The 26285-nt window shown below is 36.6% G+C and overlaps 1 protein-coding gene across 2 annotated transcripts in view; it reads left to right on the forward strand.

The window, feature by feature from the left end:
* Positions 1 to 9759: 9759 nt before the first annotated feature.
* Positions 9760 to 26285, forward strand: part of SNAPC1 (small nuclear RNA activating complex polypeptide 1) — a 29134-nt gene continuing 12608 nt past the window's right edge. The window contains exons 1-8 of one of the 2 annotated variants that reach the window (XM_081291808.1): positions 9760 to 9954; positions 13125 to 13284; positions 13440 to 13580; positions 14716 to 14820; positions 17831 to 17989; positions 19524 to 19592; positions 20428 to 20490; positions 25330 to 25480. In XM_081291808.1, coding sequence (XP_081147934.1) covers positions 9827 to 9954; positions 13125 to 13284; positions 13440 to 13580; positions 14716 to 14820; positions 17831 to 17989; positions 19524 to 19592; positions 20428 to 20490; positions 25330 to 25480 — 976 coding nt within the window. In that variant the 5' untranslated portion in view covers positions 9760 to 9826. The remainder of the gene's footprint in view (positions 9955 to 13124; positions 13285 to 13439; positions 13581 to 14715; positions 14821 to 17830; positions 17990 to 19523; positions 19593 to 20427; positions 20491 to 25329; positions 25481 to 26285) is intronic. The other variant, XM_081291809.1, reaches the window with a different exon arrangement.

The raw sequence follows: 26285 nt of genomic DNA on the forward strand, positions 1-26285 counted from the left end.
ACGTTAAAAAGCACTATATTATGCAGGATTCCTTTCCAGATATTTTGGGATAATATTATTTGCTCTTTGGGATGGATTTTTAAAGCATGGCTTTACATATAATGCTATGACAAAAATCTTTTATAGGTATACTACATGAGCTGTGGCATAAACCGTTATAAACTCCTAATCTCCTGTAGAATATTTACAGGGAAGCCTAATAGAATCCTACAAGAGAAAATTAGGAGATAGCACGGCCTGAGTAGGTGCTTTGCATCAGTCCATGCTGCTTCTTAGAGCCTCCTGAATGGCAAACATTTGTCACCTTTATGAACTTACTTATCACTACATCTTTCATTCTCTCACCTCTTTTTTTTAACTGTATCTCCCCTATTAAACTTAGTTTCTTTGAAACACAGGTTTCCATCTGATTCATCTTTTTTTTTTCCCAAAAGCCTTCCACTCTGCTTATACAAGAATAATTAACATAATCGAAGGTAAAAGAGGATTAAATGTGTGACATGAGGACTAGATAATTATGACCAGAGAACAGAATGGGCAAAACAGGACTATTTTCTATCTTTTCTAGTGGAATTCATTTATTCAGTGATTAGGGCTGAGAAAATGCAAGATATAATAAATATTGTAGCCAGGTACTATGGCGTACACCTCTAACCCTAGCTACTCAGGAGGCTGAGGCAGGAGGATCCAAAGTCCAAAGTTGACTTAGTAAGACCTAGTCTCAAAATTAAAAAAAAAAAAAAAGGCTGGGGGGAGTAGCTCTGTGGTAGAGTGCCCTTGGGTTCACTCCCCAGTACTGCAAAAACAATAATAATAAGTAAATATTGTAGAATGTGGTTCCGGTCATCGAGAGTGGTTAATTGCCATTCTATGAGGTACTTGAACATTTAACTGTAATTGTGCAACTACAGTTCAAGGCTAAATAAAATTTATATTGATCATTTAAGCCATCATAAACTGGACTGGGAATGTAGGTCAGTGTTAAGAGCACTTGCCTAACATGTACCAGGCCCTGGGTTCAATCCCTGGTTCCAAAAAGAAAAATGAAAAAAAAAAAAAAAAAAAAAAAAGATGTTTTAACCACTATTTCCTTTTCTGACCTATCTGTAGCTTGACAATCTATATCACCAGCCCAGACTACCTCACATTTGTCCTATCTAAAGCTGACTCCTGGTGCTTACGTAAGCAGCACATAGATTAAAACTGAAATGATTCAGAGAAGACTAGCTCGAGGATGATATACAAATTCATGAAGTGTTCCATATTTTTTAAAAGAACAACGAACCCCTTATCTATCTTCCAAATGGCTCCTCATCCTGCATCCCCTGCTCAATGAATGGCACCACTCAGTCTCAGAAACCAGAACTGTAGAGGTCAATTGTCACTACTGCCTCACCACCAAATCCAGTTTGGCACAATTCTTTACCTGGCTTAAATTTTCCTTGTGGGAACTTGAACATACACAAAAGTAAAGGGAATAATGCCAAACATTCTCCAGTTTAGGTTCCCTCAGAAGTAGACTCTGACATAAAACTGCAGGTGATTTTTTTTTTTTTTTGGGGGGGGGAATGCTTTTGGGATAAGCACATGTGAAAGAGAAAAGATTAGAAACAGGCAGAAAGAGAGAGGCAGGAAGCTGACACACAGTCCCAGTCGCTGCCTTCACCAGCCACTTGGGAAGCTCTGGAGCTGGTCCTCAAGAGTTGTCTCAAGCTACTGGGAGGGTCTGGCCTTTACACTGGTCACCAACCAGTCATTCGATGCAGGCTGCCCCCAGAAGGAGACGTGACCTTTCCTCAGCTTAGCAATTCCCAGAGGACTAACAGCTGAAGACCATCTGCTACATACCCATAGCCGAGAAAGTAAATATGTCATTCCTGAGACATCTGGTGTCTCATCACAGTGTCACCCACAGTACCAACTTCCACAATTACCAACTCAGGCAGGATCTTTTTTTCACATATACTTCCACACGTCCCTCCCCCGCCATCATGATTTTGAATCAAATCCAGAGAAATCATATAATTTTATTTGGAAATAATTCAATATGAATCTCTAAAAAGACTATTCTTTTCGGACAACCACAATATAACATCTAAAACTATAACAGTAATTTCCTTAATTTCATCAAAATATTCAGTCAGTTCTGTTTCGGTATGTTCTTTATAATCTGTCACTTCTCCGCCCTACCTCATCAGTTTTGGCCTGGTTTTCCTCTACTTTCCCGCCTTATCTGCTCCATCCCTGCCACATCTCATTGTTGCCAAATTAATCTTTCTAAAACAAAACTATGATATGTTATTTCTATATTTAGCATTCCCTCAAGGAGAATAGTCTAATGAATATAAAACAGTCATTGTCCTTGGGGACCAAGTGCCAGAGGACATTACTTCTTACATAATTCATTTTTCTTTCTTTGTGATGCTTTATAGGAGGGATGATTACTTTCCTTAACAGGAGAAATAATGATTTTTAAAATTTAGTAGCTATTGATTATTTTCAGGTGGGAGTTTGAATGCTTGTGTAGTTGATGTTAAGGCCCAAACTGCAAAACTGTGAGGAGTTTGTGATTTATATGTATGTATATGTACTGATAGAAACACCAGCAAACAGGCCGTTTATTAATGCCAGTTCCCATGGGCTACGTGATGATGGTCACATATTCACCTGGATGTGCAGTAGGTTTTTACACTTTAGGAGAGGAACACTGCAACTCTGAGACTTGGAGTTTGTATGTTGTGGCTGGGACACCTGCCAATACCTGTAGAGAAAATTGCTATGAAATGTAAACAAATTTTATCTGGGGAGGAAGAGGAAGGGAAGTCCTTTATCTTTCTTTCTTCTTCTTCTTTTTTTTTAATCATTCTGGAATGTAAGTAAATGGCTCCAAGGGAGATAGGTCTCTAAATCTCTTCAGCATTCTTTGTCTTAGGATAGTCAATCATCCTTCACTGAAAAGGCTCACACTTATCAGGAACACAGACATCCAGGGAGAAAATTTACCAGTACAGATCCAGGCTTTGAGATCTCCTATCTATTGTTCCAAATACTGCCAACTTCTTTTCTTTGCCTCTCTTCCCCCAGTGATGGAACCTCCTAATATGTTCTCTAATTTTTTGTGTATCTTTGTACTTGCTTTTTCTGTGTGTCTACAGCATCCTTCCTATCTCCATATCCTTAATAGTTTCCCTCTTTTCAGAACTCAGTTCTACTTTAGAAAGCTTATTCTCTTGAGGACTGGATTAGGAGATTCTCCTAGGTGTTCCCATGTTGCATTGTGCATAGTACGTATCACACTAATATTAAGTATAATTTTATAATCTTTTATAGTACGTATCACACTAACATTAAGTATAATTTTATAATCTGCTTGAGGTGAGTGGATGCTGAGCAACTTGATGACAAAAGTAATGCCTTTAAATGCATCTTCAGCAAACTGGCAGTGTAAGAAGTTCCATGGATACACTGCTCAATGAAACAACTATAACTAGTGAAAATGTTTAAGGAATAATTTAGAGTTCTTGGAATTATCTGAAGCCAATGAAGAAACATTTATTCAAAAGAATCTACTAAATCTTGGTAAAGTAGCAATGGTGAATGGTACTTAAGCCTTGATTTGCTGCCCACTGCCCTTACCATGAGAAATTCCACTTAGGTGAGTGGAGCCCTTTCCCCCAAGATCCAGTAAAGGAATATAGTATTTCCCGGGACGGGGAGGTGGGCAGTTTGCTAGGATTTTTTTTTTGTCTTGGTACTAGGGATTGAACACAGGGCACTTAACTACTGGGCCACATCCCCAGCTCCTTAGTATATTTTATTTTGAGACAGGGTCTCACTAAGAGGAGCCCTAACCAAGTTGCGAAGAATGGCTTTGAACTTGCAATCCTCCTGCCTCTGCCTCCTAAACCTTTGAGATTATAGGAGTGTATCACTGTACCCTGCAGGATTTTTTCATTTTGCTTTGCTCTAAATTGCAGAGACTGAATTTCATGCTGCACGTTGCCAAGAAATTGGAGATAAATGGGATTCCCAAGTTGGCCTTACCCCAGCTCACACATATGATCGGAGTTTCATTCCAGGGTAGGTGGGCTGAAAATAACAGAAGCCACAACCCCCTCCCAGAGTTCTGCCCATAAATCAGGAGAGTGAACTCTGAGTGAAGGCCACCATCTGTATCCTCAGTTCTGAAACAGTGGCTAAGAGATTTTGCCCAGAAGGAGAGCCACCTGTAAGAACAGAGAACTCTGAAGCTCTCCCCAGAAGAACTGACTTTATTTGGAATAGAATATGGAGAAATTCAACTCTAAAAGAGATCTTGAAAACAATGGATGCTTGAGTAGTAAGCAAGTAAGAGGAGGCTGATAGCTCCCTGAGAGAGAGAAACAATAAAATCTGCAGGCCAACTAGTTTGCCAGAGAGAGCCAGGGAAGAAGAGCAGCCCTGGGAATAGATCATACCCCAAGACAGCTCAAAATTACCTCTGCAAAGGATCCTACATTTAATTGGTTTAGACTGTGGTGCAATTTATGCCCCAGGGCGTTGTCAAAAGCAATACAGCAATTAGCTAGTAATTAGAGAAGACTAACAGCTGGATGTGATACCAATGCACAGGGCAGAGGGTTTAATGAAAAGATCAGGAAAAAAGATAAAGAGCATGTAAAAATCACTATCACCCCAGGGTGACTGTGTGCATGGTCCGCACTACCAATTCTAAGGAGCAACTTTGCAGTTGCCAAGTTATGAGGCAAATGAACTCATTAAAATAGTCCTGCCAAGTCACTAAACATGCAAACAAAAAAGAAGTTACAGGGGCAAGCCCATCAATATCCAAAATTAAAACCATAAGTTACCTAAAATGTTAAGTTTTTAACAAAATAATTGTGAGACATGGGGGGAAAGCAGAAAGTTTCTATTCATAGACAAAAAAGATAGAAAGAAATTATCTGGAGGGTCCAGATAGCCAACTTAACAAAGAATTTAAAGCAGTCATTAAAAATATATTCAAAGAAGCAAAGGAAATATTTTCATATTTAAAGATGAAAAGGAATGTATTGTGACAATGGCTTGTCAACTACAAATAAAATAGATGGAAATTATTTTAAAAGACCCAGCTAGAAACTATAGAGTTGAAAAGTAAAATAACTGATTCAGTCACTAGACTCTTCATTAAGGACCTGCCGTGTACCAAGCACTCTAAAAGTGTGGTAGTACAGTAACAGACACATAACCAAGCTTCCATGTTTATATCTGACATAGTACAGAAAGTCTTAGCCAGAAGGAATAAGAGGAGAATAAGAACTAAAAGGAATAAAATTTAGCGCACATCTGTAATCTCAGTGATTCCGGAGGGTGAGGCAGGAGGATGGCAAGTTACAGACCAGCCTTGAAAAATTAGTGAGAATCGGGCTGGGGATGTGGCTCAAGCGGTAGCGCGCTTGACTGGCATGCGTGCGACCCAGGTTCGATCCTCAACAAAGATGTTGTGTCCGCCGAGAATTAAAAACTATATATTAAAAAAAAAATTCTCTCTCTCACTCTCTCTTAAAAAAAAAATTAGTGAGAATCTCAGAAAATTAGAAAGATCTTGTCTTAAAAAAAAAAAAAAAAAGGAGGAGGAGGAGGGCTGGGGATACAGCTCAGTGGTAAAGTGTTCCTAGTTTCAATCCCTACTACCAAAATAAAAGGAATAGGGATTAGAAAATCAAATTATTATTATTATTATTCACAGCTTCTGTTATCATCTACACAGAAAATCTTTAAGAATCTTCAGAAAAGTTATTAGAATTAACAAGAGTGTAACAGGAGCTGACTGACATTAGATCAAGATGTAAAGTTCAATTGTTTTGGGGGGGTGGGGGTGGCTACTGGGGATTGAACTCAGGGCTGAGATACATTCTCAGCCCTATTTTGTATTTTATTTAGAGACAAGGTCTCACTGAGTTGCTTAACACCTCACCATGAGGCTGGTTTTGAACTCGAAATCCTCCTGTCTCAGGCTCCTGAACCGCTGGGATTATAGGCATGAGCCACCATGCCTGGCTTAATTGTATTTTTATATAATGGGTTTAAGCAATTAGAAAATGTAAGGAAGTAAATGATACCAAATACAATAACCACAAAAAAAGCATAATGTACTTAGGGAAAATCCAGCAAAAGACAAGTAAAAAGTTCATAGAGAAAAATTGTAAAATTTTGTTAAATATTCTAAAGGTGAAATGTTTATAGATAGGCATTCTCAATATGATCAAGATGTTATTCCTTCCCAGACTGAATAATATATTAATGCAACCCCCTAATAGTGCCATTAGTACATTAATAATGTACTAATGTACTAATGGCACTATTAGGTAAATGTAACAAGTCAAATTTAAAACTTGCCTGGAAAGTAAAATCTAAGAATAGTCGAGATCCTCCTGAAGAATACCAAGATAAGAGAAATGTCCTTCCTAAATATGAATTTTTTAAAAAACTCTGCTATCTAGACTATGTTATTCATGTAGTGCAATCTAAATGGGGCCTTGCAAGTAGATAGTAACCCTGGAAACAGATTCACACTGGCATGCTTACTGGAGGCCTCTTCTTGTGCTGGACTTTACTATTTTAAAATGGTAAAATGGTTAGGGGATTCCAGGGAAGGGGAACAGGTGATCCGAATGGTGCAGTTGAGAGTGGTAAGGAGGCTCAGAATAATTATTTACTAACAGTAATGGAAATGGTCATTTTAACAATTGTATTTTAATAAAAGATACAGAGCCATACAGTTATGCACTAGTTGCAGTCACCCATATACACTCGATATTTGAAAGAAGTGACTTTCAAGCATTGGGAAAGGATGCACCATTCAATAACAGGTGATAGAACATTACACACATGGTAAATACGTGTACATACAGATGATTGTACATATGGAAAAATGGAATTGAATCTTTAGTCCATACTATACTGAGAAATCATTTGTATATAGATCACAGTAGATTAAAAGTGAAAACTTTGAATACTTTTAGACTTCTGGAATAAAATTGTAGCAGAAAAGTCTGCAGTACAATAATGATTTGTGTACCTCTTCCATAGATTGGAGCTGTCACTGGGAGGTTGCTCAGTTAGGTACTAAATTTCTCACCCCCATTTGCTCTTACTTGGGTCCATGTGACCTGAATTCTGGCCAATGCAATGGGGACTGAAATGGTGTATATATGTACTTCTCAAACTAACCATGGTAATTGTTAGACCAGGATGCAAGAAAAGACCACTGACTCCAATTAAAATCAAATTAAAGCAAGCTTATTATTTCGACCGGCCGGGCTGCCTCTCCCTCCCAAAACGGCGGGAACAAGACAGCACCCCAGCTTTCCTGCAGCCCAGCTGTATAGCCCAGAAAGTTACACAAAGGGGGGTTACAGATAACAGAACTCTGACAAGCATCACACTAATGGTAGTTTACATTTTTTGCTGGCCCCAACATCAGAATTTATGAGGACCATTAGAGCCTCAGAGAGGGTCATTGTCTGGCCAGGGAAGGCCAATATTTATGAGGCGTCACTAAAGTTTCAGAGAGGGCTGCTATCTGGTCAGAGAGCCAGGCATGGGTGAGTTCAAGGCACGGGCAGGCATTCCAAGCAGTTTCAGAATTTGCAGTAATTTATAGTAAAGCCAAAATTATCTTTTCATGGCTTTGTGGCGAGATGCCCAATTTTAAGAAAAGATCAGGTTGGGCCTATCAGTAATGTGCCATCCTTTCACCCATTCAATCACGGACTGCTACAATAAAATAAATTTCCAGAAAAAAATGGAATTTAAATCATACCAAGCTGGGCACACACCTGTAATCCCAGCTACTTGGGGGAGGTTAAAGCAGGAGGATGACAAGTTTGAGGCCAGCCTGGGCAACTCATTGTGATCCTGTCTGAAAAATAAAATATAAAAGAGGGGAGCATGCTGGTAGGATAGCTTAATGGTAGAGCACCATCTCTGGGTTCAATCCTCTGTACTCACGCACACATAAGTCATACCAAATACAAACCCATTTTTTATTATTATATTCAACAGACATGATATTATTTTAGCCATTTATCATAAAAAGTTTACAATCTATGGGCTGGGCTGTAGCTCAGTGGTAAAGCCTTGCCTTGCCTGTGTGAGGCACTGGGTTTGATCCTTAGCACCACATAAACATAAATAAAGATATGTGTGTTCATCTACAACTAAAGCAAAATTTAAATATTATTAAAAATTTTTATAGTCTTGGGGCTGAGGATATGGCTCAAGTGGTAGCACGCCAGCCTAGCATGCGTGAGGCACTGGGTTCGATTCTCAGCACCACATAAAAATGAAAAAATAAAGATATTGATTGTGTCCACCTTAAAAAAAAACCTAAAAAATAAATAATAAAAAAAAAATTTACAGTCTCACTTTCTTTACTCTCCTGAGATGGAGAGGTAATAAACAGTTTGCAGACCAACAGGGATCACCAGACCACCCTTTGTGCACCACTTCCAGGCCTGGCCCAGAAATATACAATGGATAAATGTATATTAACACATTGGAATATCAGGTGAAAAATGAATGAATTACAGCTATGAATAACAACACGAATGAATATTACAAATAATATTTTTAGAAAGCAATTCAAAGATCTGGGTGTGGTGGTGCACAACTGTAATTCCAGCGACTCAGGAGGCAGAGACAGGAGGATGGCAAGTTTGAGGGCCAGCCTCAAGAAATTTAGGGAGACTTTGTTTCAAAAGGAAAAAAAAAAAGCAATTCAAAGAACATGTATTATAAATTGCAATACCCTGTTCGCAAGAACTATATTACTTAGAGATACATACACAGGTGATTAAATATATACAAAAGAATGAGAAACAAAGTAAAGGGTAGATGTTAATAAGGTGGGGCAAAGTAAGGTGAACTGGTTAGAGGAATTCAAGATTGATATGAGGGTGTTGATAATCTTCTGATTCCTAAATAGGAAAGGTGCACAGAGATTTGTTTTACTATTATGCATATTTTATACACCACATAAGTTTTCTGTTTACATAAAATATTTAAAAAATCTAAAAGGAGTAACGATCAGGAACGTTAGTGAGTTGATCCTTCATCTACAGACAGTAAGTCCAGTGTTTTCTATGCTATTACGTCAGGATACTTCTAAGAATAACAGCATGACTTGCAATCAAAGAAATATTCTAAAGCACAAAATATTACTTTATAGCTAGCTCCTGGGAAAAGCTAAGAGGTATAGTGTACATAGAGAGTCAATTCAGTCAAACAATAAGTAGATACTCTAATTCGGTTCTAGATTGTGGCATGGTGTGTGTGTGTGTGTGTGTGTGTGTGTGTGTGTGTGTGTTTTGGAAGGGCTGTTTACAAGAGGGTATGAGATAGAGCTCCTCATCTCAAGTGCTTGTAGACTACCAGGTGTATGAGAGCCACAAATTAAGCACAACATTAATTAAGTGGGCAGACTATAAAGGATCTCAACAATGAGAGGGAAAATGAATTGAGCCCATTTCCTTGTAAACGCTCTTCTTTAAATCCTCTTTCCAGGTGTAGTGGGGTTGAACTTGTTGACTTTTGTCACTCCAGGGTTACTTTAAAGAAGAGGGACAGACGGCCCCCTAACATAGTTCTCAGCCAATAGGCCTTGATGCATGCGCAATAAGCACACCAACGCTACTTTAGGCCCGGATGAAGGCGGAGCTGAAGGTGCCGGATAGTGCGACACGGAGAGCGCGTGCGTCACGTCGCAGGGGGCGGGGTTTCATGACCCGGTTTCCGCAGCGCTCGCCGCAGGCTGGTGTGTCCGTGGTATGCTGGCTGTGTAGGCATGGGGACTCCTCCGGGCCTGCAGACCGATTGTGAGGCGCTGCTCAGTCGCTTCCAGGAGACTGACAGCGTTCGCTTCGAGGACTTCACGGAACTTTGGAGGAACATGAAGTTCGGGACCATCTTCTGGTGGGTGTTTCTCCACTGAAAATTGCTTCCTTCCAGTTTGTAGTTCCGCACGTAGAAATGGTTAAGAGAGCAGTCCCCAAAGTGGTCTCCATCTCTCCTGGGCCTTCGTCTGTGTTCCACTTTCTTTGGGCGATTTCATAAGGCCTCGATTGCATCTTTTTTTTTTAATTGTTTTTTTTTAAATATATTTTTTAGTTTTAGGTGGACACAATATCTTTATCTTATTTTTATGTGCCTTACGCATGCTAGGCGAGCACCCTACCACTTGAGCCACATCGCCAGCCCCTCGATTGCATCCTTTTGATGCCTCTTCTCGAATATACGTTTCTGGCTAGTCTCCTTCTAAACTCTTCAGCTGTACTGCCTCCACCCTGACCCAGGCCATTATCTTGACTTCCCCCAGTCTGGTTCTTCTAGAGCCCCATGTTTAAAAAACAGAACAGTCGCACGAGCAAGGATAAAATCCTGCATGATTGAATTCATTTTTCATGCAGCAACCAACAGTGTCTTTTTAAAGTGCAAAACTGATCACGTCACTTCCCTGCTCACCACCCTTCAGTGTTTGTTACTGGTTCTCTTTGGGATAAAATTCAAATTCTCTAACATGGCAGGCAATTCTCGGTGACTGGCCTCTGCCTGTATCTCCAGCCTCCTCTTCCAGCCCCTTCCATACACTATCTTATTCCAGCAATTGCCCTTGGCGTTTTCTAAGCCTAGAGTTTACCCTCTACTTCCACTTGTTTTGTCCCCTTTATTCTTCACCCACTTTATGTCCAGATGCCAATTCCTTGGGGATATCTTTCTCCCTTCTATACTAAGCGGGTGTTCATGCTCTAGCCCCTCTCCCCTGGTTATTTTATCTCACTGATTATCACATCTTATTGTGTAGATGAAGAGCCAGTATAGGATATGTTAAGAGTGCAGACAGACCATAGACCCCAGCTATGTGAATTTGAATGCCCAGTGCCCTAACTGGGATTTGGGATAAGTTATTTGCTTGAGCTTCCTTATTTGTAAAATAGAGGCAATAGTAGTCCTGAGGATTAAATGAGCTAAGAAATATCAAATGTTTCCAAGAGCTCACTAAAGTTCATTGTTATTACTTTTCAATTTTCCCTCCACTAGATTGAGCTTTGAGGACAGTGAATGGATAAGTTTCGTGCTACCATTAGCACAGCACATATAATATTGAAAAGGCTAAATAATTGAATGAATGAAACCTATGACTAAACTGTGTCCTGCTGAGTAGAATATAAAAGTTCTCTTTTTTCTCTCTGTTGGTGTAAACTACCTGTGTAGTTTGTAAATTACAGGAGATGAAGGATGACACCCTATTTATTGTACAGCTGATGAAAAGAGAACTAATTTTAAAAAATACTAAATGTAATTCATTTATAGCATAATTTACTTCATAGAACAACTCTGAAAGCAGATGTAATTATCCTTGTTTTAAAGGTGAAGAAATTGAGGTTTAAGGAGGTTGAAGTAATTTCCTCCACATTGCAGTTAGAAGGTGGTAGAGCAGATATTGAAACCTATATGTCTACCCGTTTCTTTCTTTGTTTTTGTTTTTGCAGTATTGGAGATCGAACCCAGGGCCTCTCAACATGGTAGCCTCATACTACTGAGCTTTTTATTTTGTTTTTAGAGCAAAGTCTCCCTAAGTTGCCCTCAAACTAGTCATCTTCTGCTGAAGCCTCCCAAGTAACTTACATGTGTGCACTGTGTTTGCATTGCCTGGTTCTAAAATCAATGATTTTTCATGTACTACTTTTGGGGGAAAAAGGCATTTCAGGGTAAGTTTTCTAGGGTTACCCCAATTTTTAGCTAATAGAGAAATAGCTGAGGAGCCAGTCGATTACCTTCCCTACTTTTTTTTAAATATTTTTTTTAGTTGTAGATGGACACAATATTTTCATTTTTATTTGTTTTTATTTTATTTTTTTTAAAGAGAGAGTGAGAGAGGAGAGAGAGAGAGAGAGAGAGAGAGAGAGAATTTTTTTAATATTTATTTTTTTTTAGTTTTCGGTGGACACAACATCTTTGTTGGTATGTGGTGCTGAGGATCGAACCCGGGCCACATGCATGCCAGGCGAGCGCGCTACCACTTGAGCCACATCCCCAGCCCCTGTTTTTATTTTTAATGTGGTGCCTGGGATTGAACCCAGGGCCTCATGCGTGTGAGGCAAGCACTGTACCACTGAGCTACAACCCCAGTCCCCTTCCCTACTTTTAAATCAGCTATAATATAGCCTCTGCTTACTGGCTGCATGGATAATTTTTGTTTTATGCTGCTGTTATAAAATGAAAATTTCTACATATCCTTATTTGCATTTTGTGTCAATTACTTGTGTCTATTAAATAATACACTTTGAGACATTTAGCTAAGGTATTAAAAATTAGGCACTAATCTCCTCATTTCAGGGTTTATATAGAATCCATAATATGCTTAAAATATGCCTTCTTTCATTGCTTTATCCAAAGTTGTAAGAAGGATATTACATTAACTTTTGGCAAAGTAATGATCTTGCTGGCTTTATAAAAAAAAAAAATTAAAAATTTTGGTTAACTTGGCACAATTTTGGATAGTGTATTAATTATGCCATGTAGGTGCATGGAAATGTATTTTCTGTGTTTTTACATTGATTTCTAAGAGAGATGTATTCTCTGTTGGATGTTTGGACAAAGCTTTTGAGAGTTGATGAAATCTGCTCTTATATCCCTGCTCTTCTTTCGTATCATTGGCTTTGCAGGGCTCTGGAGAATGGTAGGGTGGGTTACACTGTATTGTTTCTCTTTTTCCCAAGGATAGTGGAGGTTAAATGCAAATCTCTGATATATTAGATTGCACACAGTTTTTGGTTTTGTAACATGACCATTATTTTAAATATTAGATGTTTTAAATGTTTCTCTAGTACTAATTTGAATTCCCTTCTTTGCTCTCCAATTTGGCAAGTAAAGTTGGTGCTTTTGGGAACTGTATTTTGTTTATGGTTGTGCCTCACAAGCGGAAAGTTAGCTCTTTGTGCTTGAGTCTTGAAAGGATTAGCCTTTGAATCTTCATCCAATTAGTCACAACTGTTGTTTAAATAAGTATATACCTGTTTCTGGTTTTTGTTCATCTTTTATTTTCTTAATGAATCATAATATATTTTCTTTATGTTTTCTAGTGGTAAAATGAGAAATTTAGAAAAGAACACATTTACAAAGGAAGCTTTAGCTTTGGCTTGGCGATATTTTTTACCTCCATACACCTTTCAGATAAGAGTCGGTGCTTTGTATCTGCTCTATGGATTATATAATACCCAGCTATGTCAGCCAAAACAAAAGGTAATACTTGGTAAGTTGTTTTTTCACAGCAAAAATTTGACACAATGTTTTTATAATAAACTGACTTAAATAAAAATGGTAGTGTTTTAAAATTATAATACATTTATGAAAAAAGACTTAGATTTATTACAATTTTTTACTCTTTCTGATTGCAGATCAGAGTTGCCCTAAAGGATTGGGATGAAGTTTTAAAGTTTCAGCAAGATTTGATAAATGCACAACATTTTGATGCAGCTTATATTTTTAGGAAGTTACGACTAGACAAAGCATTTCACTTTACAGCAATGCCTAAATTGGTATGTTGCCTAAAATAGCTTTTGTTTTTTAAATGAGAAGTTATATTTTATTGTCCATTAAGCACCTCACTTTCCATAAAGATGGAATGACTATTAATAATATTCAAAAGTTGTAGCCTACTTAAAAATAGAAGAAAATGTTTTCTGATTATGTTTTTTTCATGCAAACAAAAGTTTTTGAATGTAGTATGTTTCTGAATGATATGTATTAAGTAAATTGTCTTTGATATAATGAGAACAACTAAGAACAGAGCAGGGAGGAAGAGCAGGAAGAAAAGATCAACATTAAACAGATACATTAGGTGGGAGGGAAAGGGAGAGAAAAGCGAAATTGCATGGTAATGGAGGGAGACCCTCATTGTTATACAAAATTTCACATTAAGAGGTTGTGAGGGGAACGGGAAAATTAACAAGGAGAGAAATGAATTACAGTAGATGGGGTAGAGAGAGAAGATGGGAGGGGAGGGGAGGGGGGATAGTAGAGGATAGGAAAGGTAGCAGAATACAACAGTTACTAATAGGGCATTATGTAAAACTGTGGATGTGTAACCCATGTGATTCTGCAATCTGTATATGGGGTAAAATTGGGAGTTCATAACCAACTTGAATCTAATGTATGAAACATGATATGTCAAGAGCTTTGTAATGTTTTGAACAACCAATAAAAAAAAAAAAAGGAAATGAGATTGAGCATCTGAATTTGCTCATGTATTTCTTTATTCAAATGAGAGTTTACTGAAAGAGGACCAGAAAATTTTAATATATAATTGATGAAAAGTGAGTAATTGATGAAAAGTTAAAACTTCCATTAAAATCTGTTATTTCTTCAGTCTTGTGACAATTGAGAGACTAGGTTGAAGAGCACTGAAGAAGGATCTAATTCTGCTGTTAGCTGGCAAATCATGTAACTTCTCCGAATCTCATATGAATTTGTAAGCTGGTGGTATGATATCTACTGGAATAATTGAAAAGTTTAGTAGTCTTTGGAAAATAGGTATTTAACAAATATACACATATAGCTGCTTTTGTTTTATTCATGCTTATTGATAGACAAGTTTTTATTGCTAGTTTATATTTGAATACTTTAAAAATATCCTTTAAAATGCATCCATTTTAAAAGACATTTCTTGTATAGCTTTCATATAGAATGAAGAAGAAAATTCAACGAGCTGAAGTTACAGAAGAATTTAAGGATCCAGATGATCGTGTAATGAAACTTATCACTTCTGATGTATTAGAGGTAAATTTGATTTTATATCCTTGAAATTAAAAAAAATGTTTTATTGCTGATTATACATTGAGGTTATATATAACTTCATCTACTGGATATTGACAAATTTTCTTTTAACCAATCATAGAATGCTCTTACTCTCTCTAAAGTATCAGAAATAGAACACCCTAAATGTATCAGGATTTGTAAATCTTGAAGCATAAGAAAGAGAAAGATGTAGAATACTGTTAGACTCAGGATCTGTGGATTCATATACTAAAACAACCATTTGTGTTTTTTGTTATATTGAAAAACAAGAATTTAAAGTAACTTTATCTCTGTCTATCTATCTATTTATTTGTGTGCTGGGGATTGAACTCAGGGGCAATCAACTAAGTTATATCCCCACTCCTATTTTGTATTTTATTTAGACAGGGTCTTACTGAGTTGTTCAACACCTCATTGCTGAGACTGGCTTTGAACTTGCAATCCTCCCATCTCAGCTGGCTCTAATTTTTTTAACAACAGGAATTTATTTCCTAAATTCCTTTTTATAATATTTAAAAACCTATCATTAAAACAGGCTATTTTGACAAATATTTAAAATCAGGATTTATGGATATGCCTTATGGTTTTAAAGTAGTTTTATCATCTAATATATTTTGACATTTTATTAGAATTGTACACTATTTAAAAAAATCTCTTTTTGCACAGATGAATAATGGCACTCAGACTTTTTTTAAAAAAATATTTTTTTAGTTGTAGATGGACACAGTACCTTTGGACACAGTACCTTTATTTTACTTATTTATTTTTATGTGGTGCTGAGGCTTAAACCTAGTGCCTCATATGTATGTGTGAGGCAGGCACTGTGCTACTAAGCCACAATCCCAGCCTCTCACATTCTTTTATATGAATAGAAAAGCATTGCCTGAGGTTAAAATAAAATTCCATTATAGGGTTGGTTATAGCCTTTTCTAATCAATGAATTTCAAAAGAACATATACAGTGGAGATTGGAAGGGGAGACCTTGGTCATGGTTTTTAATCTCTTTGAGCCTTAGTTTCCCCTGAATTAATATAAGGATTACTATCTTTCCCTTTTCTTTTTTCCTATCTGTTTTTTTGAGACAAGGTCTGATTATATTGTCTAGGCTGGCCTTGAAATCCTGGCTCAAGTGATTCTCCTGCCTCAGCCTCCTGAGTAGTTGGGACTAAAGGCATACACCACCAGACCTGGCTAGGATTACTCTCTCTATTTCTCCTCACTATGAGAACTGAGATAAGCTGATGGCTGAATACTTTGGCATATGGGATATAGACCCTTAATAAAGGATCTGTTTTTCCCTGTCTTATTCACTGTCTTCCTAAATCAGCAGTAAAAGAGGGGTCAGATTTTTGATTTACTTTGTTTGTCTGGATTCCCCACAGAGCATCAGCCTATCACATTACATCTATGATGTTTGTAAATGTTTACTAAATATCTAAAGTAATGGAGTTAAGGTTCATATTCGTTTCTGAATCAATACAGTGCCTATTGGTTGGATAGTAGGACCTGATCTGAACTAGAACTGGGGAAAGAAATTCATCATTTTTAGCAAACATCTGATCATTTGAAGTAAGATTAAAAAAAACTAGGTTCCTTCCCTCTAGCAGCTTGGTGAGAAAGAAGTATGAGAAAATAAATGCAATAAAAGTACTTCAAGTAAGGCATGGTGATGCATACCTGTAATCCCAGTGACTTGGGTGGCTGAAGCAGGAGGATTTCAAGTTCAAGGCCAGCCTCAGCAATTTAGCAAGGCCCTAGGCAACTTAGTGAGACCCTATCTCAAAATAGAAAATAAAAAAGAGTTGGGGATATTGGTCAGTGGTTAAGCACCCCTGGGTTAAATCCCTAATACTCCCCCAAAAAGTACTTTGTATAATCGATGGAATTTATATGTTCTCTTTTTGGTAGAGAGGCATCATTGAAAATTTTTAGAGATTAGATTTAGTGTCTGGACAGTGCTCTATTGCAGATCCTGCTTATCTGAGGACTTACCACTAGCGAACAGTTTACAATTTCTTGAATAGCTAGCTGTCCATTCCACCAAAATCCACTAGAAATTAATTGAATTGAGTAGTCTAAGTAGTCTTAATAGGCTGTTCAGATGTTAAAGTGTTAATTCTCTGCTGATCTTACAGCCAAGTTCCTGTGCCAGGATTTATATGGTGTCTTAAGTCTGGCTACAGTGTGCTATCTATCTCCCTATCCCATGGGCCTATTTGGCTGGAAGTTTCTTAAAGCAGAAGATTTGATTAATAAATGATGTCTTACATGGTGACATAAGTCACCCTTTATTTATTTTAGTTCTTATTACTCAAGTAATGATGAAACTTAAGGGAATGGGATGGAATTCTTTGAAGGGGTGGGCGAGTGTCATTACAGAGGAATTTCTAGCCAAGAATGAAGGACTGTGTATATGTTCTTGGTGTCACACTTATGATGTAAAATATCTTGGTTTTCTGGGTTGATATATAATGATATGTTGTATTACAATAATTTTCATTATAAGTTAGAATATAATTCTTTGCTCCACTAATTAGCCTTTTCCCAATGTTTCCCCATAACAATGTGCCTTGAGTTGAATTCAGTAAACCCATACTACTGGAAAACAGTCTCTTTGTTAATAATAAAGTTGTACTATTTTTCTTACATGATTATGTTATTTTCATAATACCTGTAGCTTATTGTTTCCTGTGAACTCACAGTCATTTTGTAAAGTGAGTGGGTTTTGCCTTTAAGATTGTCCTCAAGCTGGGCATGATGGTGCATTCATATAATTCTAGTGACTTGGGAGGCTAAGGCAAGAGGATTACAAGTTTGAGGCCAGCTTCAGTATCTAAGTGAGGCCTTAAGCAACTTAGTAAAACCTTATCTCAAAATAAAAAATAAAAAGTTCTGGGGATGTGGCTTAGTGGTAAAGCCCCTCTGAGTTCAATCCTCAGTACCCACTCCCACCAAATAAATTGAAATAAAAAACTCATTTTTTTACTTTTAGGAAATGCTGAATGTTCATGATCATTATCAGAACATGAAACATATAATTTCAGCTGATAAGTCCAAGCCAGATAAAGCCCTCAGCTTGATAAAGGATGATTTTTTGGATAATATTAAAAACATAGTTTTGGAGCATCAGCAGTGGCATAAAGACAGAAAGGTAAGCAGTTGCATGTTTGATCACTTACCTACATTGTACATGAATATTTAGACATAGTGGTATGTTGAGAGGCAGCCTGATTTAGTGGGTACTTTCCTGTATAGTGAAGATTTCTACTTAAGGTTTTGTCAGTCATTAGCCATGTGGCATCATTTGCCCTTACAAATGGAATATATAACACACAAACACACATGGACACATACATATATCTATAGAAATAAATATTCTTGTTATACAATGACTTATAATCTTTGTAATTTGGGCTAGGGTTGTGGCTCAGCGGTAGTGCAAGGACCTGGGTTCAGTCCTCAGCACCACATAAAAATAAATAAATAAAGTAAAGGTATTGTGTCCAACAACAACTAAAAAATAAATATAAAAAAAATCTGTAATTTGGCATTTTTCTAGAGGTTACATACTGACAGCCTTTGGGCCAAATCTGACATATAGATATGTTTTGTTTGGCATAGTATTGATTTCAACATTGTTGTAAAATTTTGAATTAGTGACCAATATGTAAGTATTTGTAGACTTTACCTAAAATTCCAGAAAACCAACTTCACTTCTAAATCAGAATTTGTAAGTGGTCTCACTTTCTTGCATAGTAGCAGATCCTGAACCTGAGTGGTGTCTATCTGCTGTGTCTTATCCATTTTCAAGTTTCATCAACAAATTTTTAGTTTGATTTTTCTGATTCAACAGTATTAATCTTGCCTGTATTCCACATTGGCCTTTCTCTGGAAACCTAAGTGCCAGACTTGCCAAATTTATCTTTGAAACTATGATTCCATTTTATTTTATTTTATTTTAAACTTTTTTTTTTTTTGACAGAGAGAGAGAGAGAGAGAGAGAGAGAGAGAGAGAGAGAGAAGAATTTTAATATTTATTTTTTAGTTTTCGGCGGACACATCATCTTTGTTTGTATGTGGTGCTGAGGATCGAACCCGGGCCGCACGCATGCCAGGCGAGCGCGCTACCACTTGAGCCACATCCCCAGCCCCTCCATTTTATTTTAATAAATACTTCCAGGAAAAAATAAAAAATAGAACCAATTTCTGGTTATTTTACTGTTGAATAAAGTATTCAGGTATTTTATTGATGAATACTAGAACTGTTATGAAACCTAATTGTGATCTTAGAGTTTGGTAGTGACCTATGTTGCAGTACTGTGAGATGATCCTTTGGTTTTTTAGTAATTAAAATAATCAAGCGGGGCTGGGGATGTGGCTCAAGTGGTAGCACGCTCGCCTAGCATGCGTGAGGCACTGGATTCGATTCTCAGCACCACGTAAAAACAAAATAAAGATATGGTGTCCACCTAAAACTAAAAAATGAATTAAAAAAAAAAAAAGCATCCTAGTTGCATGTACAGATATGCCACAGTGAAGCCTGTTCTGTATAATTAAAATAGCACTAAAAGTGAAGTAATTGATCCTCACTGTTGTAAAATTGATTTGTAACTAATTAAATTGTAAATATGTTTATATGTTTATATAAATATGTCTATATAAATAACTTTTTTTTGCTCTTTTAGGATCCTTCTTTAAAATCAAAAAATAAAGATGGAGAAGAAAAGAAGGAAGAAAAGTCACAAGAATCAGAGGTCAGACAACTGCCATATTATTGTTTATGGGGCAGCAGTTTGATTAGCTTTTTTCACTTTTGTGTGGCTATAATTTTATATATTGAACATTATGGCCTTTGGTCAGCATTATAATAATATCAGAAAATTCTGAATCATAGATTCTATATGAAAAGTTAGTCTGTTCTTTACTAGAAATCTTATAAAGCCACATCAGTTATAAGTAGGTAGTAAGGATAACAGTTTTTATTTGTAATGATGGTGGTTGAAAGTGCCTTTAAGAGGGATAGGGTAAAACTTTTACTGTCTTTTTTCCTGTCACTTGTCAACCTTTCAACCAGTATGGAACCCAAGCTACTGTATGCTGTTTCCAGTCTCCAGAGTTTTCACCCGTCTTAGTAGATGAGACAAGGAGCCATCTTTGAAATAGGCAAATGAGGAAAAATGGCTGTCAAGGGCTCTGCCATGTCAGTAAGGCTTTTATTCACATTATCCTCCTGGAGACCTGAATGAAATGAACAAGGGACTGGTGATATAGCTTAGTTGGTAGAGTGCTTGCCTAGCATGCACAAGGCCCTGGGGTCAGTCCCCAGCACCACAAAAAAAAAAAAAAAAAAAAAAAAAAAAAAAAAAGAAAAGAAAGAAATGAAGAATAGCTGTGAGGATGATATTATGGCATCTGCTGTGTCTATTGAACGTGTTTGTACTCAATTGAGCCTACTAAGCATTAGTTTCCTTTACCCTACCTTCTGTCTTAAATCTTATTTCTGATAGAAAATACTTGAGTATTCATAATTTCACCTAACATTTGTGTTCTTTAACTTTGTTTTTTCCTTGTTATTTATTTTTCTTCCAGAGATGTGAAAGGGCAGAAGCATTAGCAAGAATAAAATCAAAAGCCTTTTCAGTTGTTGTTCAGGTAAGTTATTTCTTTAATAAGGTAATTTGAAAATTGCATGTTTTTAAAATTATATTTTGATTTTTCTTTTTTTATTTAATTGAATTTATTTTTTTTAAATACACAATAGTGGAATGCATTATAATTCTTATTACACATATAGAGCACAGTTTTTCATAAAGTATGTTCATGCCAATTCATGTCTTTATACATGTACTTTGTGTTTTTTTGCATTACAATTCTTATTACATATATATATATATATATATATATACCACAATTTTTCATATCTCTGTTTGTATATAAAGTAGGTTGACACCCAATTTGTGTCTTCATACATGTACTTTGGTTAATGATGTCCATTACATTCCACCATCTTTGCTAATCCCCTGCCTCCTCTCTTTCCCTCCCTCTCCTCTTCCCTATCTAGAATTCATCTATTCCTCCCATGCTCCCCCTCCCTACCCTACTATGAGTCAGCCTCCTTATATCAGAGAAAACATTCAGCATTTGTTTTTTTTGGGATTGGCTAACTTCACTTAGCATTATCTTCTCTAACGCCATCCATTTACCTGCAAGTGCCATGATTTTATTCTCTGTTCTTGCTGAATAAAATTCCATTGTGTATGTATGCCACATTTTTTTTTTAATACATTCATCCACTAAAGGGCATCTAGGTTGGCTCCATAGTTTAGCTATTGTGAATTGTGCTGCTATAAACATTGATGTGTCTGTGTCCCTGTAGTATGCTCTTTTTTAAGTCCTTTGGGTATAGTCTGAGGGATAGCTGGGTCAAATGGTGGTTCCATTCCCAGATTTCCAAGGAATCTCCATTACTGCTTTCCATATTAGCTGCACCAATTTGCAGTCCCACCAGCAATGTATGAGAGTAACTTTTTCCCCACAGTCTTGCCAACACTTATTATTGTTTGTCTTTATAATAGCTGCCATTCTGACTGGAGTGAGATGATATCTTAGAGTAGTTTTGATTTGGATTTCTCTGATTGCTAGAGATGATGAGCATTTTTTCATATATTTGTTGATTGATTGTATATCCTTTTCTGAGAAGTGTCTGTTCAGGTTCTTGGCCCATTTGTTGATTGGGTTAAAGGAGTAGGAAATGATGGAGCAGGAAACTGTTGGGTTACATATATGATTGTTGGGTTTTTATTTGACTTTTAAGCTGTACATGTTACTTTAATTAAAAGTCTATATATACATATATTCATATTTAATTCATATATAACTCAACAATCACATATGTAACCCAAAAGTTTTCTGTTCCATCATTTCCTGCTCCTGTAGGAAATGACCTTGAGAGGCAACCATCTTCAGCTTGTTCTCTTCTTATTATTTCTGATCCTGGAAGTTTTGGGGGTTTTCTCTTTTTTTTTTTTTTTTTTTTTTAAATTTTTTATTGGTTGTTCACAACATTACAAAGCTCTTGACATATCATATTTCATACATTAGATTGAAGTGGGTTATGAACCCCCAATTTTATCCCAAATGCAGATTGCAGAATCACATCGGTTACACATCCACAATTTTACATAATGCCCTATTAGTAATTGTTGTATTCTGCTACCTTTCCTATCCCCTACTATCCCCCCTCCCCTCCCCTCCCAACTTCTCTCTCTACCCCATCTACTGTAGTTCATTTCTCTCCTTGTTTATTTTCCCATTCCCCTCACAACCTCTTATATGTAATTTTGTATAGCAATGAGGGTCTCCCTCCATTTCCATGCAATTTCCCTTTTCTCTCCCTTTCCCTCCCATCTCATGTCTCTGTTTAAAGTTAATCTTTTCTTCCTGCTCTCCCTCCCTACTCTGTTCATAGTTGCTCTCATTATATCAAAGAAGACATTTGGTATTTGTTTTTTGGGGATTGGCTAGCTTCACTAAGCATAATCTGTTCTAGTGCCATCCATTTCCCTGAAAATTCTATGATTTTGTCATTTTTTATTGCTGCATAGTACTCCATTGTGTATAGATGCCACATTTTTTTTATCCATTCATCTATTGAAGGGCATCTGGGTTGGTTCCACAGTCTAGCTATTGTGAATTGTGCTGCTATGAACATCGATGTGGCAGTATCCCTGTAGCATGCTTTTTTAAGGTCTTCAGGGAATAGTCCGAGAAGGGCAATAGCTGGGTCAAATGGTGGTTCCATTCCCAGCTTTCCCAGGAATCTCCACACTGCTTTCCAAATTGGCCGCACCAATTTGCAGTCCCACCAGCAATGTACAAGTGTACCCTTTTCTCCACATCCTCGCCAGCACTTGTTGTTGTTTGACTTCATAGTGGCTGCCAATCTTACTGGGGTGAGATGGTATCTTAGTGTGGTTTTGATTTGCATTTCTCTAACTGCTAGAGATGGAGAGCATTTTTTCATGTACTTGTTGATTGATTGTATATCCTCCTCTGAGAAGTGTCTGTTCAGGTCCTTGGCCCATTTGTTGATTGGGTTATTTGTTATCTTATTGTCTAATTTTTTGAGTTCTTTATATACTCTGGATATTAGGGCTCTATCTGAGGTGTGAGGAGTAAAAATTTGTTCCCAGGATGTAGGCTCCCTATTTACCTCTCTTATTGTTTCTTTTGCTGAGAAAAAACTTTTAAGTTTAATTAAGTCCCATTTGTTGATTCTAGTTGTTAACTCTTGTGCTATGGGTGTCCTATTAAGGAATTTGGAGCCCGACCCCACAATCTGTAGGTCGGAGCGGGGTTTTCTCTTTATCCCTGAAGTTTGGAAGCTCCATGGTGATGTAACTTGGTATAGCTCTTTTGCATTCATTGTCTTTGTCACTCACGGTAGCTGTCCTTTCAATCTAATAATCTTGGGTTCTGAGGAACTTTTTGTAATTCTTTGATGATATTTTTTACAGCATTTTCTTTCCTTGAACATTTCTATTTTCAATCTCTTTGTATTATCAATATTTTTAACATTATCTTCTGAACCATTAAATTGATTTTTCTATTGATACATATTTTCATTATTAAGAATTTTTCTTATTCTCTGTATCTCTTTTTACTTTAAAAAATAATTCCCCCCATCTCAGGACGCAGTATCATTTTCTCTTTAAGGATGTTATATAGTTTTTTGATGTTGCCTATTTCCTTTGAATTTCTTTTTTGTTTCTTTTGATCTCCATCTTTGATTTTACTGGCTTTTCCCCAAAAGATCAAAGACCCTCAGATACCTGTTCATATTCAAAAGTGGTTAATAGGAAACATTTTAACCCCATATGTCTTTTGTTTTTTGAGTCTTGTCATTTTTACCAGAGAATAATCTTTTGTTCCTTTGTCTTGGGGTGGGTGGGAAATTTCAGGGTTCTGCAGAGAGTCGCCCAAGAGGCTCCTCATGCCTTATACAAGTTGCTTTCAAGCTCCCTGTTTTCACAGAGGTCTATTCCCTTAGCTATAGAGTTTCCTTAAGTCTCTAGACTAGTAAGCATTAATTTTCTTTACCCTACCTTCTGTCTTAAATCTTATTTCTTTTTTATGGGAGGAGGCTGGGGAATGGGGAATGGGACACTATTCCCTTTTAGGTTTGTGTTTATTTTATGGGAAAGTATTATCATTTCCTAATTGTAGAAGTCAAAGGTAATAAAGTAAAAATGAAATGGGACTCTAGATTGGTTATATGTTATTTATTTGATACAACACAATAAGTTGAGTATGAAATATTATTAATTGAAGACACCAAGGCCAATAATTTAATTATTTCTAATTCTTTTTTAACCAGAACTCTTTTCATATATATATTTTATTGCTACCTGATGTTTAATGTATGTCTCTCTGACATTGTCAAATAAATTTTTACATCATTAAATAATTAAATGGTATTCTCCATAGATTGTTACTAAGTGTGTCATTGCATGGTTGTAGGATCCCCCCCTTTGAGGTAAAGAGTTGATTGCTTTTTAAGAATTGTTAATATCTATACTGCATATACAATTAACTGAAACTTTTTTGCTTAAGCAAATAAGGGAATTCATTGACTGATAAAACTACAAAGATATTGTTAGGACCAAGTCTCCATTTCTGACTTTGAATATTGCTGTCATTGTCTCTAAATGCTATTTGTGGCAGCTCTAGTGTTGCATGGTCCCAGCTTCAGGTTCAAAAGAAAGGGAATTTTCCCTTTCGAATGGTTAAGCAGTTCTAAAATAGAATTACATAATCTATTATACAGCTCACATGCCCATTCCTGAACAAATAAATAACAGTGGCCATGGGGATGTGAAACTCATTTTGGCAGCTCTAGACCACACCTAGAGCCAGGCATGAAATAGATCCACTGAAAACTCATGGTGGTACCCACGGAAAATAAAGGAGAAATAGGTTATTAGAAATAGGATCAGGCTAGGCGTGATGGCGCATGCCTGTAATCCCAGTAACTTGGGAAGCAGAGGCAGGAGGATCATGAGTTCAAAGCCAGCCTCAGCAACTTAGGGAGATCCTAAGTAACTCAGCAAGATGTTGTCTCTAAATAATGTATAAAAAAGGGCTGGGGATGTGGCTCAGTGGTTGAGTGCCCCTGTACCAAAAAAAAGAAAGAAAGAAAATTAAAACAGTATGTGCCTCTCTGTTTGCATTTCCTAATCAGTCCAGTAGTCAGAACAATTGTATTTTAATCCAGTGTGAGTAAATGATGTTTATATCTGCAGGAAACATTATGATAAAGGTAAAAGACTATGTATATGGCACAAGTAATTTTATTATTAAGTCAATTTGATAGTTAATACTTTACTTTCTTATAAATCTTTCCTTGTCTTATTTCTCCTTTCCTCTAAATTATCTGTCAGTTGTATTCATTTTTGTAGTTCATTGTGGTTAATTAGATTTCTAAATTTAAAGGCATCCAAGTCAAGACGGCACCGTCAAGTCAAACTTGACTCTTCTGACTCTGATTCTGCATCTGGTCAAGTACAAACTGAAACAACTAAGAAAAAGAAAACCAGAGGAACACTGAAGTCAGCAGGAAGGAAGATGTCGTCCAGAAACAAAGGTACCTCTTAAGTCTTACCAAGACTCATCAAGGCAGAATGGGTCTTATTCATAATTTCCCTATACCTTTGTTTCTTTATTAAGATGGATAAAACTTGTTTGAGAACATTATGGGATTTAAAATTAATTAAAAATAAATTAATTCTCTTAGATTCTTTTTATTTTTATTTTATTTTATTTTTTAGTTGTTGACAGACCTCTCGAACCCAGTGCTTCACACACGCTAGGCAAGCACTTCATTGCATTGCTGAGCTTCAGCCTTAGCCCCTCTTAGATTCTTGGGATCTCGTTGCTGAAGAGACCTGAGGAGTTATATTTATTTTTCATAGATGATGAATTTAGGCCCATATAGATTAAATAACTTGTCAAAGTGATATAGCTAGATAGTTTTAGAATCAGTGAAGAATTATACAGTGCATGCTTTGTTCATGATTTTTTTTTTTTGGTGTGTATCAAATTTGTGTGTAGAATAAGCTAATGATAATGCATTCCATAAACTATTTTTCTATGGTTATATTAATTAAGCTGTCTCTGCTTGTCTTTTGAAATACTGGATCTGTAAAATTAGCTTTGCTATTTGGTTCTTAAATAACAATATATTTAATAGTTTGATTTTTTTTAATTGCATAAGTAAATGTATTATACATAAAGTTGATTAACAGGCTTGGGGAGGAAGTGAAAGCATTAGAAATATTAATGTATATTAATATGTATATAAATATTTAATGCTCACTGTAAATATTTAATGCTATCACACATTTCTAGCTACCTCAGGCTACTTCAGGAGTATATGAAGATAATATACA

The sequence above is a fragment of the Spermophilus citellus genome (genome assembly GCF_964194105.1).
Source record: "Spermophilus citellus genome assembly, chromosome: 4".
Lineage (NCBI taxonomy): Eukaryota > Metazoa > Chordata > Mammalia > Rodentia > Sciuridae > Spermophilus > Spermophilus citellus.